This window comes from Gossypium hirsutum, chromosome D02 (assembly GCF_007990345.1).
Source record: "Gossypium hirsutum isolate 1008001.06 chromosome D02, Gossypium_hirsutum_v2.1, whole genome shotgun sequence".
Classification (NCBI taxonomy): Eukaryota; Viridiplantae; Streptophyta; class Magnoliopsida; order Malvales; family Malvaceae; genus Gossypium; species Gossypium hirsutum.
Window position 1 is genome coordinate 36700578 of NC_053438.1, and position 19155 is coordinate 36719732.

General features: G+C 31.2%; 1 protein-coding gene across 1 annotated transcript; it reads left to right on the forward strand.

Moving 5' to 3' along the window:
• Positions 1-1660: 1660 nt before the first annotated feature.
• On the forward strand, positions 1661-17216 carry LOC107910176 (2-isopropylmalate synthase 2, chloroplastic). The gene is made up of 12 exons (XM_016837952.2): positions 1661-2436; positions 3271-3484; positions 3573-3653; positions 4122-4214; positions 4310-4396; positions 4792-4892; positions 9409-9442; positions 9526-9600; positions 14577-14660; positions 16155-16289; positions 16423-16568; positions 16664-17216. The coding sequence occupies exons 1-12, from the start codon at positions 1751-1753 to the stop codon at positions 16797-16799; spliced, it is 1872 nt and encodes a 623-aa protein (XP_016693441.1). The 5' UTR covers positions 1661-1750; the 3' UTR covers positions 16800-17216.
• The last annotated feature ends 1939 nt before the right edge of the window (positions 17217-19155 follow it).

Here is a 19155-nt window from a genome sequence, read left to right on the forward strand (position 1 = left end):
TAATGTATATACATATGTTCGTTTATATGTATTAGTTAAATATACATTCTTTTCGATATAAACAAAATGACTTAAGATTGCAATGTGTAGAAAGTAATGATATTTGATAATTATGATCTTAATAAATTTACTTAAGGAATTATATGATTCTTCTATATGTATTTTAGATATGCTATAAACTTACTAAGCTATAAAAGCTTACTTTGATTGTTTTTGTCCATTTATTTTATAGATAAAAACCAAGTTACAGACTCGGGGATCGTCAGCAAAGATCATCACTCTATCTACTGTCTCGGTATTGAAATGTTTAAATTTTAACTTATGGCATGTATAGGCTAGATAATAATTTTGGAAGTCGTACTTTAATGTACTGTATATATATAATTAATAGCCATACGAAAATAGCTTATTTTTTCTTATGGTTTAACTGAACTGAAATGTTATGTTTTGTTATAAAAGGTTAAAGTAGAAATTATAATTATACTTACTTAATATTTGACTAAGCTTAACATAAATGTTAAATTCTTGAATTCTACTGAACGTCTGTATTGAATTGTGTTTTGTCCGGTAACGCCTCGTAACCCTAATTTGTCGATGGATATGGGTTAGGGGTGTTACAAAATTTATATCCAACCTTGTGTGAAATAGAAGGTTTAACTGTGGATGAGCGCTATCGAGCATTGAACAAAATTCCAGATCATCCAACTCAAATGCTCGTTTTCTTTAGTTTACCTTTTGATGTGCGGTTGGAATGGGTGAGAAGATTTCTTGCTGACCATTAAAAATCATGGTTCTGTTAATGATATTTTCGTAACTTTTTCTATTTGTAATATTTGGGATGGTATGTCATTACAATGTTCTAACTTTTTGATGTTGTAAAATTGTATAACATATGAATTATGACATAGAATTTCATGAATTTCATGTAACCTTTTGTTAATATATGAATATTATGTTTATGCAAAATATAATTCTCAAGTTATTTATTACTGCTACTATTTTTTTATTGTAGAATAATTAAATTATTTGTTTCACTAATGATATTTTAACACATTAAATATGTATTGTAGTTTAAAAATAATAAAGTAGATTATACATTATATTTATAGTATTATATATTATGATTTTAGTAAATTCATATAAGAATAATTATATTGAATTTTATTAAATTATATTTAATAATAATTATTTTAAATTATATTTTATAGTATTATATATTATGATTTTAGTAAATTCATATACGAATATTTAATATTAAGAATTTTATTAGATTATATATTTTTATTAAATTATATTTAATAATAATTATGTTAAAATTATATTTTATAGTATTATATATTATGATTTTAGTAAATTCATATAAGAATATTTAATATTAAGAATTTTATTAAATTATATTTAATAATAATTAAGTTAAAATATGATTAAATTATTTATTATTTATATTAATAATCTTATTAAAATTTATTAATAATAACAATAATTATATACCAAAAAAAATTCTGCTAAGGGTATTCAACTAAACAATTGAATTACTATTAGGCCTTTATTGCATTATAGCTCTTAATTAAAAATCATTTTGCTTTTTCATCTAATGGAAATGGATGAAAATACAATGTTAGATATAGTATAAGGACCGGTACGATAGTTTTAGCATTGCTCTCCCCCCAAACCAGACGGATAAAACCTCAAACCCCAAAATCTGCAACATTCACATTCATTGGTCCGGCGGCTCTTACTCTTTTCATCCATGGCTTCCTCTATCATAACTTCCTCCAAGTTATACCCTTTCCCTTCTCCCTCCCTCGAACCCTCCCTTTTCCTTCGCTCTACTTTCCTTCCTTTCCCTTCTTCCATCACTTTACCTTCATTTCCTTCCAAATCATGCCCCAAATCCCTCCTCATTTCCTCTTCTTTGAACCCTAACCCTCCCTCCTCCCAGCGCCGTCCCCCTTACATTCCCAACCACATCCCCGATCCCAACTATGTCCGTGTCTTCGACACCACCCTCCGCGACGGCGAACAATCCCCCGGCGCGACCTTGACTTCCAAGGAAAAACTAGACATTGCTCGCCAACTAGCTAAGCTCGGCGTCGATATTATCGAAGCTGGGTTTCCGGCCGCCTCGAAAGACGATTTCGAAGCTGTCAAGACTATCGCTAAAGAAGTTGGAAATGCGGTGGATGGGAATGGATATGTGCCTGTTATTTGTGGACTTTCAAGGTGTAATGAGAAGGACATTAAGACGGCTTGGGAGGCGGTTAAGTATGCGAAAAGACCTAGAATCCATACGTTTATCGCAACGAGTGCAATTCATTTGGAGTATAAGTTAAGGAAGAGTAAAGAGGAGGTTTTGGATATTGCTAGGAATATGGTTCGATTTACTAGGAGTTTAGGTTGCAATGATGTCGAGTTTAGCCCTGAAGACGCCGGCAGGTTGAGTTCTTATCTCGCTTTTCTCTTCTTTATGGCAGTTTCTTGACAGGGATTGTTCTGAGATAAGATCATATTCTATTATTACCTGTTATGAAGAATTCGAGAATAGTTTTGCTTGGTTTAGGTTAGATCAGATTAGGGGAAGCGAGAAGATTAAATGGTAGAATCAAAAAAGAGGAATTGAAGTTTATATATGGGTAAATTGTGGTTTGAGGTTTTATTCAATTGAAGCCAAACCATTTTTGCGAAAGATATGGGCTTTGGTTAGTGGTGTACTTACGCTTGCTAGTTGATTGGGTTCGGCTTGAAAAAAGAAAGAAAAAAACCTTGAATTTGGCTTGGTTATTGTGGAATCGAGCTCAAGCATCTCGAGAGAGTCAAACTTAAGTATTAAGTAGCTCGAGAGCCTTGTCAAGCTATATTAGTGTATATATATATTGTTTAATTAATATTGAAAATTTTCAATTTGGCTTCGAGCTAGAGTTCCACTAGAAATAGTTGACCTTTTAAGTCGAGCATGTTAATCAACCTCATACTTTTACTAACTAAATGAGCCTAATCAAGCTGAGCTTAGAGCCTCAGTTTCTAGTTGAGCTTGAGCTTTTGACAGCTTGAGTTTGCTTTGGTTAAACCCTTAGGCTTTATCAAATATTGCTGCAACAGGTGCATGCTTTTTTTTGCATGAGGTGGACTAATAATTTCAAGGGCTTTAAATGATAGCTATTTTGCAGTTGCAGTAGTGTATGAATCTGCTTTTGGAATCAAGTAAGTAAATGTAAAAGGGCTTTTGTTATTTATTCGAAATGATAGTCTTGTTTTGTTTGATTGTACCAGATCTGACCGAGAGTTTCTGTATGAGATTTTGGGTGAAGTGATCAAGGCTGGAGCGACAACTCTGAACATACCTGATACTGTTGGCATAACTATGCCGAGCGAGTTTGGGCAATTGATTGCTGATATAAAAGCCAATACCCCTGGAAGTGAGAATGTTATTATTTCAACACACTGCCAAAATGATCTCGGGCTTTCTACCGCCAACACTATTGCGGTAGGCCACTGCTTTACATTGTTAATTGATGCATAGTGAGATTGAGATGTAGTTTGGTTGCATTACTTCTTAGCTGTTATGAATTCAGGGAGCTTGTGCTGGTGCAAGGCAAGTGGAAGTAACAATCAATGGCATTGGAGAAAGAGCAGGAAATGCTTCAATGGAGGAGGTGATATTTTGCTTCTTGCAATATCAGAATGATTTATATGTTTGGATTTTGCGTTATGTAGAAGTAGATGGGAAAATTCATTGCATTTTTACTTTTTTATTGTATCCAATTGTCTTGACCATGTTTTTATTGTGTTCGATTTTTTTTAATGAGTCCTTGTGTCCCTGAGATGCATTCTGTGGTGTTGAAGTTGTATCCATGTTAGGCGTGTGTTCAAGACACACCCCTGGACAGGGTGTACATGCTTCACAGGATGAAAAAAGTTGTATCCTTGATTATATATATATTGATAATGTTAGATAAATCAGCAATGTCAGTTGCTCTTTCTAGCGTTCAGTTGAGTTAAGAGCTATTAAATTTTTTTGTAATTGAACTTCTGGACCTCTGTCAGCAGTTCTTGTAATATCCTATGGCCTATAGCTTGTTTTACGGTTTTGAACCATTGAGCTTTCGCTTTTGCTTGTGTAGGTCGTGATGGCCTTAAAATGTCGTGGTGAGCATGTATTAGGAGGTCTTTATACAGGAATCAATACCCGACACATTGTAATGGCAAGCAAAATGGTATTCTTTCATCAACTTCAGTTACAGCTGGATTGTTTCTCACTCTTGACTGAATTAGCTCCAAGGTCTGTTATTGACTTAAAATGGTTGTTTAGGTAGAAGAATACACAGGGTTACATGTTCAGCCGCATAAAGCCATTGTTGGAGCCAATGCTTTCGCTCACGAAAGTGGTATTCACCAGGTTGGTTTTTCAGTGTTTGGTTGCATATATTTGTGAACCTCCAAACAATTTCTGTCTAGTTATAGAGTTTGTTTTATGGCTAATTTCCTTGTTAGATGGTTGAAGTGTATTTATTATCATATTTGAAAAATGATTGAATTAACTAGTATGCATTATGATTTTATCATTTTGTGGGTATAGTTAAGAGCCAACTCAACCAAACTCTCCTACTCTTTATCCCTGATTAGCCGTGTGTAGTTAATACAATCTGTTATTGTCATGCTGTTTGGTTAAGGATGCGAATTACTGAAAGGTCTAAACAACAAAGTCACTTTTTCTTTGTTTTGGTTTATATATACTTACAAAAGTAATACAAATAATAAGATATATATTCTAAAATGCTTTCTGTTTTGTAGGATGGAATGCTAAAGCACAAAGGTACATATGAAATTATATCCCCTGAAGATATTGGACTTGAGCGGTCCAATGAAGCTGGCATTGTGCTTGGAAAACTCAGGTGGGTATTTCATATTTTTCAACATATTTTCCTCCATATCTTTTTCTTTTTAATATGTTTTAAATAGAGTTTGAAGGGATGTAGATGGTGTAATATGTGTAGTGTAGGAAGAGCTATAAATGGTTTTCTGCTGCTTTTGAATGATGGATGCATCGTCATAGTAATCTAGTTGAAGATTTAACATAAGCAGCAGCATGTAGGGTTGAGCAAAACTCTATTCGACTAAAAAAAACTATTTCTTTTTCAAATTTCAAGTTGTTTGAATCAAGTTGTTTGGTTTTGAGTCTACCCGAGTTAGTTATTCGATTTTTTGAGTTCAAATCGAGTTGAATTTTGCAACTCGAATATCCGAAAAACCTATTTAGCAAAACAACGTCGTTTTGAGTTGAAGTTATGATTTTAATTTTAGCTTTGTCTTCTGACTTTTCAATTCAGTTTTTTGTTCCCTATTAAGAAAAACCCACCCCCAATTTTGAAACCCTAACTTCTTGCTCCCAATCCTCTTCCATTCCATTCTTTGCGACTTCATCAATTGGCACTCTAGTCAATTTTAGGTTTATTTCAGCTTTCCTTCTTACTTTGTTTTTCCTTGGTTTATCTCTTTCTAGGTGTTTTCCTCCTTGCTTTGCCTTAGCTTTTATTGTGAAAAGATTTATCTTAGAATAATTGGAATGATCAAAAGCTTGAAAGTGTCCTTTTTCTTTTATGTTTACTAGGTTTCTTCCTCATATGCATTGCATGTGGATATACACGTTTATTATTTTAAAATAAAAGAAATAATAAATAATTATAACACATTTCATGTAAATGATATTTAAAATAAATAATATTTTGTAAATCAAAGAAGTTAGAATCATAGTTTAAGAAATGGTACAATACTATTAAAATTACTTTTGTACAATTATTAAAAGGTAGGTGGGCATATTGAAGAATTATATTTTCTACTTTCCAATCTTTATTGTTTTGATTTCTGCAAAATCGATATAAATATATTATTTATATTATAAATTCACTTAATAATAATGTTAATTTCAGTTATAAAATAAATGTGTATAAGTATATTAGTTGTATTATAACTTCACTTAATGATACTGTTAATATCAGTTATGAAATAAATGCTTATATATACATTTCTTCCGGTAAGACCTCCTTATATACCACAAGATTAACAACATATGCAACATTCTAAATAAAAAAATTATATAAAATTAAAATTGAAAAATCTAAACATATAAAGTAAAAAAGATTTACCTATAATTAACATAAATTCTCTTTTTATCCATCCTACTTTTGTTTCTTTTCTTTTTCATTAGAAAAGTTGGTATAGCATTAATAGCCATACCAATAATATCTAGCAAAAAATACCAAATAAGAAATAAAATACTATACATTATGCAAAGTAAATAAATAATTAATTCCAAGTAAAACTAAAATTATACATATTTGCTTATCTATATGCTCTATTAGATCATCAAAAGAAACAAAATTATAAAACAAAACACTTTTATAAATTGGAGAAGCTAACTTCTTTAATTGTGGTATAAGAAGTCAATGACAGATCATATTTATTATGGATATTAATTAACTTACTATTAGGACTTTTTTACTACACCATTTGTACAAGTAAAAGTTTTTTTCTTTTAAAAATTATTTTTGAATTGTCACAGTATCATTGAACATCACTACTTGAATTTTAATTCCTTGAACTAATTTAAACCAATTGAACTTTGAATTAATACATACTACTATTAAAAATAATAGAGAAAACTGGAAGTAAAATAAAAACTATAATATTAAATTAAAATAATAAAAATCAATCTAGGCATAATATTATATTAACTTATCATCAATGTCATTGTTGTTTGAATATGATTTGATACTGTCTCCTCGAAGAACTGTTGCCTTAATACGCCATTTTTTTTACATACTTCTATTTTATTAATGCTAACCATCTTCATTAATTTTACTAAAAATTTTCCTAAGATGCAAATTATTTGAATATGTGTAACTACTGGACTCTATTTATAGAGTTAAACTTAAATTTTATTTGGTATATAACTCTAATATTAATTAAGTGATAATTTATAGCTAAAATCTTTTCCTCTATTTTATGCTTAGAATTCTATTCAAATTAAAACTCAATTTTAGGTTTATTTTTTAATTTACTGTACTTAAAACTTATTTAATTATATTAATCATGTTATTTATAGATTTTTAATTATTAATTTACACAAAATATTTGTAACTAATAAATCTAAATTATTTTATGCATAGAATTCAATTCGAATTTAAAATCTAATTTAAAATTAAGATTTGTAATAAATTTTTTACATCAATTTTTAAATTACTAATTTTTCAATTTACCAATAAATACAATTTTTTACGCCAATTGTCAATTAAAATTAATTTTTTAATAAACATTTTACATCAATTTTTATTATAAATTTTAATTCACTAATAAATCCAAATTTTGTATTTCATTCTTTTTTCAATTAAAAATCTTTATTTTTCATGTCTAATTAAATTATAATTATTTTTAGATGTCAATTTAGTAAGATGGAAAAAAAAGTATTCTCGTCAATTCAAAAGTTATTCCAAACTCGTGCATTTATATAAATTATAGTTAAAACGATTGTTGGGCCATTTTATCATCATCTATTTCACTTCTCTACTTCTTATCTACCAAGCACTTTGGGGTTAAATTGACTAATGTTAGTTAGACATGAGGTATTTAGAAGAGATAAGAAAAGTGGGAGAATAGGCTAGCGACAAAGAGGCCTCTACCGTAAGTTCCATCTAGTGTCATTAAGCATTAAGAAAAATGATTGTTTGTTTGTTTGATGTTCTTATGAATGATGAAATTCCGTGTAAGTGCTAAATACTTAATGTAACCATCTCCTTCATATTCTCTTATTCCCTTTTTGTTTGATTATTAAGATAAAATTGTACATTTTTAAAGGTTTGATTTAAGTTATAAGATAGATTAATGGTCCTTCAAATCCTAGTGTTACAATTCTTCAGGGAAGATGTTGATGCATTTCTATGTTAACCAGTCCCCAAGAACTTTAATCTCAACTTCTTAAAAATCTATAGCTTACATTTTTTTAAAATTCATCTCTTGTTTGAGTAATAATGGTTGCTTTACATTCTCCTTTTCATCTTTTTTTTTTTTTTTTCATGTGGCACATGGCAGCATAATTTAGTGCCATGAATTTCCACCAAACATTACCAATGGAAGTTCAAAGATGAAAATATAGTAACAAATGGAAAAACTTGTTTGTTAGTTAGCCGATCTTATCAGCTTTTTCATGGATAAAGATTTGATTATTTTTTTAATTAGATGAAAATTAAGAATGATTTAGTTATCTTTTATAAGTAAAGATTTGCTTAAATGGTTTGTATAGGAATTCGTTTAGAATTATTCAACTACTATTCTTTACTTAAAAATATATTATAAACTCGAAAAAATATATTTGATTTGATTCGAAAAATTTTCAAATTGAGTTGGGTTGATAAAATAGGATCCGTTAACTTAACTAATTCAATCTATTTTTAGTTGATTTCACCTGACTCGATCGCTCCCCCCTAGCAACACATTTGTTACCATTGCAAAGAATTTTTATTTAACTTTGTGAATATATCTTATATCCAATGTTGATTAACATTTGAAATATAACCTTTTATTTGAGGATAGTGGAATCATTGCAATGGTGTGGGAGTGATATGTTTATAGGTTTTGCCTTAGCCCTTTCTCGTTGTTATGAAAGAAAGTGCTTGTCAGATGATGTGCAAGGTAGGCAAAGGGTAAAGAGGAGGTGTTAATATCACTTGAGTTGCTAAGCACCGAAAAAATTCTTGGAGAAGTAATTTAGGGTGCATATATTAAATATTAATATATTGATAAATATATTGAACCTAGTATTCTAGAATAGTAGATAAGTTATCTAAAATATTTGTGTTCATTCCATTTCTTGAATTTTCTAGAAAGTTTATTTGTGTGTAAATATAGATTTTTAACTTTCACCAATTCCATGATGCTATGTTACTTGGAGTTGGACCTATGGGGTATGGCTTAGTTAGTCCTAATTGTTTCAGTATACTGAGGGTCGTATGTCTTGTATTCATTTTGAGATTTTCAACATGTTAGGATAGAGGAAGAGTCGAAGCAAGATTTTTAACCCATGTGCTCACATTTTATATTAACCGAAAGAATGTTGCATTCTAGCTTTTAAGGGTTGAATAGAGGTGAACTGAAAGGGGAAGCTTAGATGTTCCAAATAGGGAATTCTCTTCTACCTCTCCCTGACCATGAAAAAATGAAAAAAAAGTGAGCAACTTCTTTAGTGAGGTTGATTCTATCCTACTCTTTCTACTCAAATCTTTGCAGTTTTGCTTTGATATTTATCACATTAATGTTGTTGGTATCTCCCTATTCATTTTTTTAATCTACAAATTTTGTTGTTACGAAACTATGACTTCTTTGTTATTCTTTTTCTTTTCCAATTCTCTGGTAAAGTGGACGTCATGCTTTGAGCGACCGGTTGAAAGAGGTATGCTATTAACAATGTAAAAATTTGATGAAATTACCTTTCTTTCCTTTATCTAAATACTTTGTTCTTCCTGTTTTCCTCAGCTTGGTTACGAGCTTGACGATGTTCAGCTTGGGACCATATTCTGGCGCTTCAAAGAAGTAGCTGAACAAAAGAAGGTACAATTTTCCTAACTAATCTCCCGGATTTCTTACCCTTCAGATCATTGTATAGTCAACTATTTGTAATGGTTGCATTTGGAAGATATGTGTTGATAATAGGAATCCTTTTCTCATATGTATATTCCAATCGAAAAATTTACATGGTTATTTATACTAAAAGAATAGGCCTAATAATTAAGGAAGCATAATCAGTACATTAAATTAATAATCCTAATTTTAAGTTAATCTAATCCCAAAAAATCAGTAATGAGATTAGCTGTCAACACTCCCCCTCAAGTTCGTGCATAGATGTCACACATGCCCAATTTGCAAACCAAATCATGATAGCTTTGTTGTTAAGTCCTTTAGTGAACACATCAACTAATTACTTGTTAGAGGTTACATGACTTAAGCCCAAGATGTCGACAGTCAACTTTGATGAAGTGCCGATCAATTTTTATGTGCTTTATTCGATCATGTTGTACTTGGTTTTGGGCTATACTGATGGCAGCTTTGTTGTCGCAATATAAGGATAATTTTCAGTAGCTTGCAAACACCTTGGGCCATGGCTCTGTATTCTGTCTTAGCACTTGACCGAGAAACCACACTTTGCTTCTTGCTTCTCCAAGTGACTAACTTTTTAGATGTAGACCTCTTATCATCCAAAGATCCAGTCCAATCTACATATGTAAAAACTTCTATCTGGAGATGACCATCTTTAGAAAATAGATCTTTCCCTGAGGCAGACTTTAGGTAGCTTAGAATGCGAAAGACAACTTGCATATGAGACTCTCGAGGATCATGCATAAACTAACTTACCAAACTGACTGCATATGCTATGTTAGGTCTAGTGTTTGAGAGAGAAATTAATTTCCTAACCAGTCTTTGATATCTTTCTTTATCCACTGTCTCTTATTCCAGCTTGCAACTTATGATTGCTTTCAGGTGATTCTACGAGTTTGCATCCCATCATGCTTATCTCAATCAAGAGGTTTAGGATGTATTTTTTTTGAGATATGAAGATTCTTTTTTTTTATCTGGTAACTTCAATTCCTAGCAAAAATTGTAACTTTCCTAGATCTTTTATTTCAAATTATTGAGCCAAACATTGTTCCAGTTGAGCCATTTCTTCCTCATCGTCTCCTATCATCATTATGTCATCAACGTATACAATAAGAAAAGTGATCTTATCCTTGTGATGTTTCAATCCATACAAGGCTTTCTTTAATCTACATACTTTCCCTTGCGTTTTTGCATTATCAAATCTAGGAGGAATTTCCATATATACTCTCTCTTCTAATTCTCCATGTAGGAATGTATTCTTCACATCACATTGTTGTAGGTTCCACTTAAGGTTGGCTGCACAAGATAACAAAATTCTGATGGTGTTCATTTTGGCAACATGGGAAAACGTCTCTTGATAATCTACTCCATAAGTTTGAGTGAAGCCTTTAGCAACCAATTGAACCATTAGACTTGTGTTTCGCAGTAAACACTCATTTGCATCCCACCAAATTATTGTCTAATGGAGTAGTAACTAGCTCCCAAGTCTCATTCTTTGCTAGTGTCTTCATTCCTTCAACCATGACTTCTTTTCACTTGGATTCTTCAAATGTTTTATGTCAATCCTGTGGAATAGACACAAAGGACAAAGACAAGACAAAGGCTTTATAGGGAGGGGACAATGAGTCATAAGAGATAAAATTAGACATAGGGTGTCTAGTACAAGATCTAACACCTTTCCTCTGGGCAATAAGTTTATCTAAATCATTAGGGGGTAACTCACTAGAAGAGGAAGATTCTTGGCACATAGTAGGTTGCATGATGACTTCTTCTGTTCTAAGTCTTTTTGAATACTTTTTTAAATTTAGTTTGTCCAAATGCCCAATAATTTTCTTTTGAACAATAGTCTCCCACTGATCAGCAGCTTCCCCTTGAACAATAGTTTTTTTTGGAACAGTAGTTTCCCTTTGAACAGTAGCTTCCCCTTAAACAATGGTGTTATTTTTCAAAACTTACTGAGCCAGATATCACTTCTTTTCTCTCATTGTTCTCCCCCTGAAGAGGTGATTGAGTTGTACCATAATGTGGCTCAATTTCTCCGACTGTAACATCCATAGTAACGAAAGTTCTTCATGAAGGAGGATGATAACACTTGTAACCTTTCTGTGTCGGAGAATACCCAATGAACACGCATTTAAGGGCTCATGGATCTAATTTGCCTGCTTTTCAACCATGGACATAACAGACACATACAAACATCCTAGAAAGAACAATATAATTATTTTTACCTTGTACAATTTTCAAGGGACTTTTTGAAATAAAAGGTTTTGAGTGGCATTCTATTAATAAGGTAGGCGGCTACAAGAATAGTGTCCCCTCAGAATGATTTTGGAAGGTTTATGGAAAACATAAGAGATCAGGCGACTTTTAGTAAATGCCTGTTTTTCCTTTCAGCAATCCCATTCTGTGAACTAGTATCAAGACAATTTGTTGGATGAATTACTCCAAATAGGCATCAAAATGATACTCTATACCATTGTTAGTTCTAAAAAACTGTATCTTAGCATCAAATTAAGTATATACCATTTAATGAAAAGATTGGAAGCATGTAAACTCATCATTTTTCTATTTTAGCAAATACACCCTAGTCATCATAATGCAACAATAAATAAAAGAAACAAACCATCAATTATCAAATAATTAAGCATGTTGAGTTGGTCCCCAAAAATCATGTTGAATAGTCATAAAAGAAGTATTACTTCTCGAAGGATAAGAATTTTTAGTGTATAGCAAATTCAAAAGCTTCACAAAACAATGAATCAAATCGAGTCTTTGAAAATAATTTGGGATATAACTTTTCCATAACGAAAAAAATGATAGGTGTCCTAACCGCTTATGCCACTGCATTATTTCTTGGTTGATAACATCTAAAAAAGGCTTGAACAAATTCACTACTGCACTCCAACATATATGAGCCATCATGGAATGCCAATCATCTTCCCTGTTTGAAGGTCTTGGAATACACAATGATTAGGGAAAAACTCAATTTTGCAGTTTAAGGTATTTGTGATAGCACTAACAGATAAAAGGTTAACTGGAAAACGAGGAACATGTAGTACAGAGGATAGTTTAATATTGGGTGTGTAGTTGACAGAACCTAATCCAGTTATAGGAGTAAAGATCTATCGACTATCTTGACACCTTCTTTTGTTTGACTTGGGAAGTAGTTTAAAAAACTTAGAGGAACCTATCATGTGTCTATTCACACCAGAATCAATAATCCATGAGTCGGTATTAATACGAGTATTAAAGGCATTACTTGACTTTACAAAATTGGATGTTGGATTCAAGGGGTTATCATAAATATATATTTTTTAATTCTGCCAATTATTTCTCTCAAAAAAAAAATGCACCACAAGAGCCAATAATAGCAAGGAAGACCGGAGAACACCAACAAAGCCAATGGTGGTGGTCGGAGAATCAAACTCGACGATTGTGAGTTGCACGCGTTGGCGTGTGAGCAAGTACACCGAAGCTATGGGTGGCGCGTGAGAGCTACACGCAGGGAGTTTGGTCAGCGGATTTTGAGGTTTTGCTGAAGATGAGACTGTGACTCTATTGAAGAGGGTGGTGAGAAAAAAAAATAGGCCGAAAAATGGAGAGTACCAAATTGGATTTTCTAGGGTTCGAGAATTTTGAAGAAAATAAGCTCCCTAAATCTGGATTCTCAAGCTCTTGATACCATATTGATAATAGGAATCCATTTCTCTTGTATATTCCAACAGAAAAATTTACATGACTATTTATACCAAAAGAATAGGCCTAACTAAGGAAACATAATTAATATATTAAATCAATAATCTTAATTTTAAGCTAATCTAATCTCTAAAAATCAGTAATGAGATTAGCTGTGATAAGCTGTCAACAATAAGCTATCTTCAAGTGTGGAAATTTCTTGTTTTCCAGTGATGTTTTTTCAGAAAATGAAGTTGAAAAAAAGGAATGATCATTTATACCAAAAGAATAGGCCTAACTAAGGAAACATTTTTCTACAGTTTTTTATTTTAAAAGCAGCCTGGCTTTCTAGTTTCAGGAACTAACAAGATTTTCATTGATCTGTATGAAAAATAAGAACAGATAAAAATACAGAGACAGGAAACAGATAATGATGTTATTTTGTAAACGTAGTTTTATTTTTTCGTTGTTTACCATGTTAGTGTAGTCATAAGCTACAGTTATCCAGTTGGGTTCTCAATGTATTTGTAACACAAAAACTCCTATCTTTTTAAATTAACCATGGACTTTTGGCATGGTTAACCTTGTTATTTTGTAATTTTGGCATGGTTAACTTTTTAAAGGATGATACTGGTCTGAGAAATTGTCTGTGTGCCTAGAAAATGAGGAAATAGACCTGAAGGGTGGATGATTGCTGGCAGTTGATATGTTCTATGTTCACATTCTTCATTTTTCTTAAGTACCTGTATCTAACACTCACCTCTGACACATGAATATGAGGATAGGACCTCTAAATATCCTCCAAATATGTGGAAGAACTTCAAAAAAATAAATCTAACTACACTTGTCAGATACATACCCATATCCAAAATTCCAAGTAACATAGGATATATTGAATGATTTTTGGCGTAGCTCGAGTTTAAAGGTTCTGGTTATCAATGATCAATTACCAAATAGTTAATAAGGATTTTTATTGGGATTTTGTTCCAAGTATTTGAAAATATATTTTCAAGATCTTTGGTGATTGTGACATGACAGTCTGAAGTAATGGTTTTTGTTGGTTATGAATACCTGGCTCCCTTGGTGTTTATAAGTTCTTTTACTTTCTGGTTGAGTTTTTGTTGTTTTCTATCATATCTTGATTTTTTAAAAGGAAAAGTAACTGTTGTCTGGAAACTCAAGTACTAATGCATTATTTATGTTTTGTTTTTGAGGATCATGTGATCTATACTTATTTTATTTACTGGTTTTTCCAGCGAGTCACTGATGCTGATCTAGTAGCATTGGTTTCAGATGAAGTTTTTCAACCAGACGTGGTTTGGAAGCTTCTGGATCTACAGGTAACTAGAACTTTTCAAACAATAGTTACATGAATGTGGTATTGGGTGCACTTCCTACACATTTTATGATACAAGGTGGGGGCATGTTTTATTGGCTTGTTATTTTGGGTTGCGATACTGTATGAAGCGTTATTGTTCTTATTGGTTTGATATATAAAGTAAATAAAATAATAAATAATTAAATGTATACAATAGACTTCTTGGCGTTCTTTCACATTAAAGGGGTGTCCCCTTTATACCTCCTCCATGCTTTGAGAGGTCATCAAGTTACCCTGAATTGAAGACATTGAGCATGGGAATGGCAAGGAATAGAGCTTCCCCTCTATTTCCTGGGATTTCCATCATTCCATCTACCTTAATGGTGCTACTACCTGTATAAAAGTTTACCTCTAGATACTAGAGAACAACATGAGATTGTTCTTTGAAGTGGTATTGGTGTCACTGGACTTGTATAAAATTCCCTAACTAAGCATGATGCCACTGGACTTAGTGACACCAACTCAATTGGGATTTAATTGAAAACCATTTAATAACTATGTTTTAGGAGTAGTTATATCTTAACCACTCATTTTTATTTAAAAAAGAAGAAATCACTCTTTTAAAAAAAAAAATCTCTTTAGAAAACTATTTTTTTAAAAATACCGTCCCTTTTAAGATTACTATTATTTAAATTATATACACTTTTACTTTTAATAATCCAACCGTTGAATCTATCAATATAATGATACTTGCCGTGCATGTAAATTTTGGAATCTATTTGATATCTCTATTATATCGAACTATAATGCTTTCTTTATTAATATATATTTAACTGTTGGTTTTTTTACTCCAAAACAAATAGTTAGATATCTTTAATTTATTCAAAACTTGACATGCATGGTCTACATGAATGGAATACAGAGGCTTGATGAAAGTGTCAATACACATTTTTCAAAATAAAAACCATGCTAATTTTTCTTTTGGAAGTTAATTCATGGCCTTTCCCAACTTTGAAGTTTGCAAGAGTGAATATTTCTCCTTTACCCTACTAGATACTCCCCCACTGTTTACTCTCTCAACTTTGAAGTTTGCAAGAGTGAGTTTCTGTCCATATTTATTTATTTTTTACCTCTCATCTCCTTTACCCCATTAGATACTCTCTTTCTCTCTCTCCTTTTACTATTTCTTCTTCATGCTTGTCTTTTTGTTTGACACATCAATTCGGTTCATGGTTTTGACGATCCTAGATGCCTATCAAAGAGATCCAGTACACTATGTGACCAACGTGGGTATGATCATATTTCTTAAGTTTATCCATATATTTGGACGAGCTTTGAAGGTTTTATTCCCATATCCATGTTCAAACATGAATGTTGGATGAGTACCTAAAGAAAACTCAGGAGTCCAGCAACATAGCCATCCAGATCTATGACGTGGATTGTAGTACTAGGGGTAGCAGCAATCCTCGTAACTGTGTTTTTAACTATGTTGTTCGTCGACCAACATAACATGCAGGTTACTTGCGGAACTCTTGGTCTTTCTACTGCAACAGTTAAACTCATCGATGCTGATGGGAGAGAGCATGTTGCCTGCTCAGTTGGAACTGGACCTGTAGATTCAGCTTATAAAGCTGTTGATCTCATTATCAAGGTTTGATACCAGAAATAAGTACTTTTCTTTGTTTGTTATGGATGCTACCAAGAATGTCTATGAATTCCGGATTTTCTTATAATTAAGGCTACTTTTTAAATATCAATGCTTCATCAATTTCCATCAATTACAGGAATCGGTTTCACTACTTGAGTACTCAATGAATGCCGTTACGGAAGGAATTGATGCTATAGCCATGACCCGCGTTCTAATTCGTGCAGAGAAAAGTCACTTATCTACTCATGCGTTGACTGGTGAACTCGTTCATCGAACATTTAGGTGCTTAATCTTCTTGCTTTTGTTTCCATGTCCGTTTTAAACATTTCCAGCTCGATAAATTCAGTGGATTAAAATCTTTTCTCCTTTGGTGACAGTGGAACTGGGGCAGGAATGGATATTGTTGTTTCCAGTGTCAAAGCTTATGTCAGTGCATTAAATAAGATGTTGGGATTCAAAGAACAAAATCCAACAAAGGCTTCTTCCATAAAAAGGACTCCAGCTTCTTCTTAAGCTACTTACTCGGTTTCATGTACGAGTATTGAATATGATTATGTATCCAACTAGGGTATGTTCATTTCTTTTTAGATTTTTCCACGTCTATACTCATGTCTGGATATGTGTCCGACACTCTACTTTAGAGAGAAGAAAAGACGAACAGTTAGAGCAGCAATCTCCACGCATACATACATGAGTTCAGTTTTGTAACTGCAATTTCAATCTTGCAGTAGTGACAATGATTTGAAAGGTTTTTGAATATAAGTTAGTTTGAGAGACTGTTTAAGTTTTAGAAAGAAAAAAACCAATACAGTTGCTTTTGTTCTTTCTTGTGAGTTTTGTAGAAATGTATTTCAAAATAATTTTTGTATTTATTTTGACTCAGGTGAGTGTCGAATAAAGATGAGTCTGACAGTGGGTGTTTCAATTTAATTTTTTTTCATCTTTTTTTATGCTAAAAAATGTATCAGATACACTATAGAAAGTGGTAACATTTTTTTTCCTTTATACACAGTCCATAAATTAAAAAACTAAATGTTTCTTTCTTTTAAATTTTTTTTTTATTTTGGTTAAAAGGATGTTTGCAATTGCGTCTTTTATCGAGTTAAATGTCAAATATACAAATGCATGATACCATTTAATAGCAACACAAAGGTTTAGATTTTTCTTTTCAATTTTATTGAGATTATCAAATTGATATAATAAACTAAAAATGGTTAATGCATTATTTATCTTCAAAGTTGTACTTAATTTGCTCAGCTGTCATTTTGTTTTTACGGTACTCTCATTTTGCTTCATGTTTAATAAAATACCCCGGCTAGTATTTGTTTAAAAAAAAAACAATTGTACTTAATTTGTTGCTTAAATTTTTTTTATTATTAATTTGGTATTTTAATTTTTTCATCATGTATCACTTTATCCCAACTTTACCCCAACAGTAAATAGTGTTAAAAAAAATGAGAGCGCGATCAGTTACTGTAAGGGGAAAGAACTGGAAAAATTGAAAGAATAAATTTAAAAAAGGGAACAAATAAAAAATAAAGCAAATTAAGAAATAAAAAAAATCTGGAAAGTTGTATATTTCCCGAATATTTACTTTTACTTTTTAAAAATACATAGAATACCAAAAAAATAGCGAAAATATAAATAAAGAGAATTTCAGAAAACATATAGAAAAAATATATATAGATATATAAAAATTTTCCATTTTTTGAAAATTCTCTTTTTGCAAAATAAAATTTTAAAAATAAAAAAAGAATAAATTAAAAGAAATTTCAGAAAAAAATTCAAAATTTTGTTTAAAAAAAATTAGAAAAAATACAATAATAAAAATTCTTGAAATTATAAAATGTACTTTTCTTTTTTAAAAAGATACATAAAATTTACAAAAAGACTAAAATTTCAAAATATATATTTACTTTTCTCGAGTAGATAATATGTTCATCATATAACATAACAATTAATTCTATTTTATTTTTTTAATTTATATATATTTTGTATAAAGGAAATTAAGATCTACTAATCTTCAGTAGGAAAAAATTGTACCTTCATATAAAAAATTTTTTTTGATGGTGAATTAACATACACCATTAACCATAAAGAAATTTAGCTATCCATAAGATTTAAAGTAGCAACAATAAAAGGGCTTAAACTGCGAAATTTGTTAGGTTACGTTAAAGCAGATTGTTATAAACTGCTATCCATAAGAAATTTAGCTATCCATAAGAAATTAACATATCACCATTTATGCAGGAAGGATTTGAGGGTTAAAAATGCTCAATAATGGAGTGCAAGTCAAATCTTGTTGAATCCAAACTTAGAGTCCAAGGATTCTCTTTCCACTTTCCGTTTTAATATTAAATTTAAGAGAAAATACAAAAATTAAAGAAAAAATTGTTAGAATTGTGTGACCCAAATTTTAAGAGATTGCTTGTAAGTCAAGTTAAACAAAATATATTTTTTTTCTAGAAAATTTAGTATTTATTAGTATAATATATTTAGCATTTATTAACATAATTTATTTGAATTATGAATTTAGCCTATAAATAGGCTCTTTTACAATATTAAAAAAAACACCCATTAAAATATTAGAACTCATACCACTTTTGGAGAGTTTTGTGTTTACGTTTCGAGGATTCTTTATTTTTGGGTTTTGGTGTTTAGTTTTTTATCTCCATTTTTTATACTCTTCGTTCTTTTGCCATTATAGTAAAATTATCTTTACTCATGGTTTTTTATCCTCTTAGGAAGGGTTTTTCCACGTTAAATTTGTGTGTTCAATTTATCAATTTCTTCCACTATTTTTACTTGTTCATTACTTAATTAGGTCGATCCCCAACAAGTGCTATCAGCCCGTTCAGAGATGACAGCA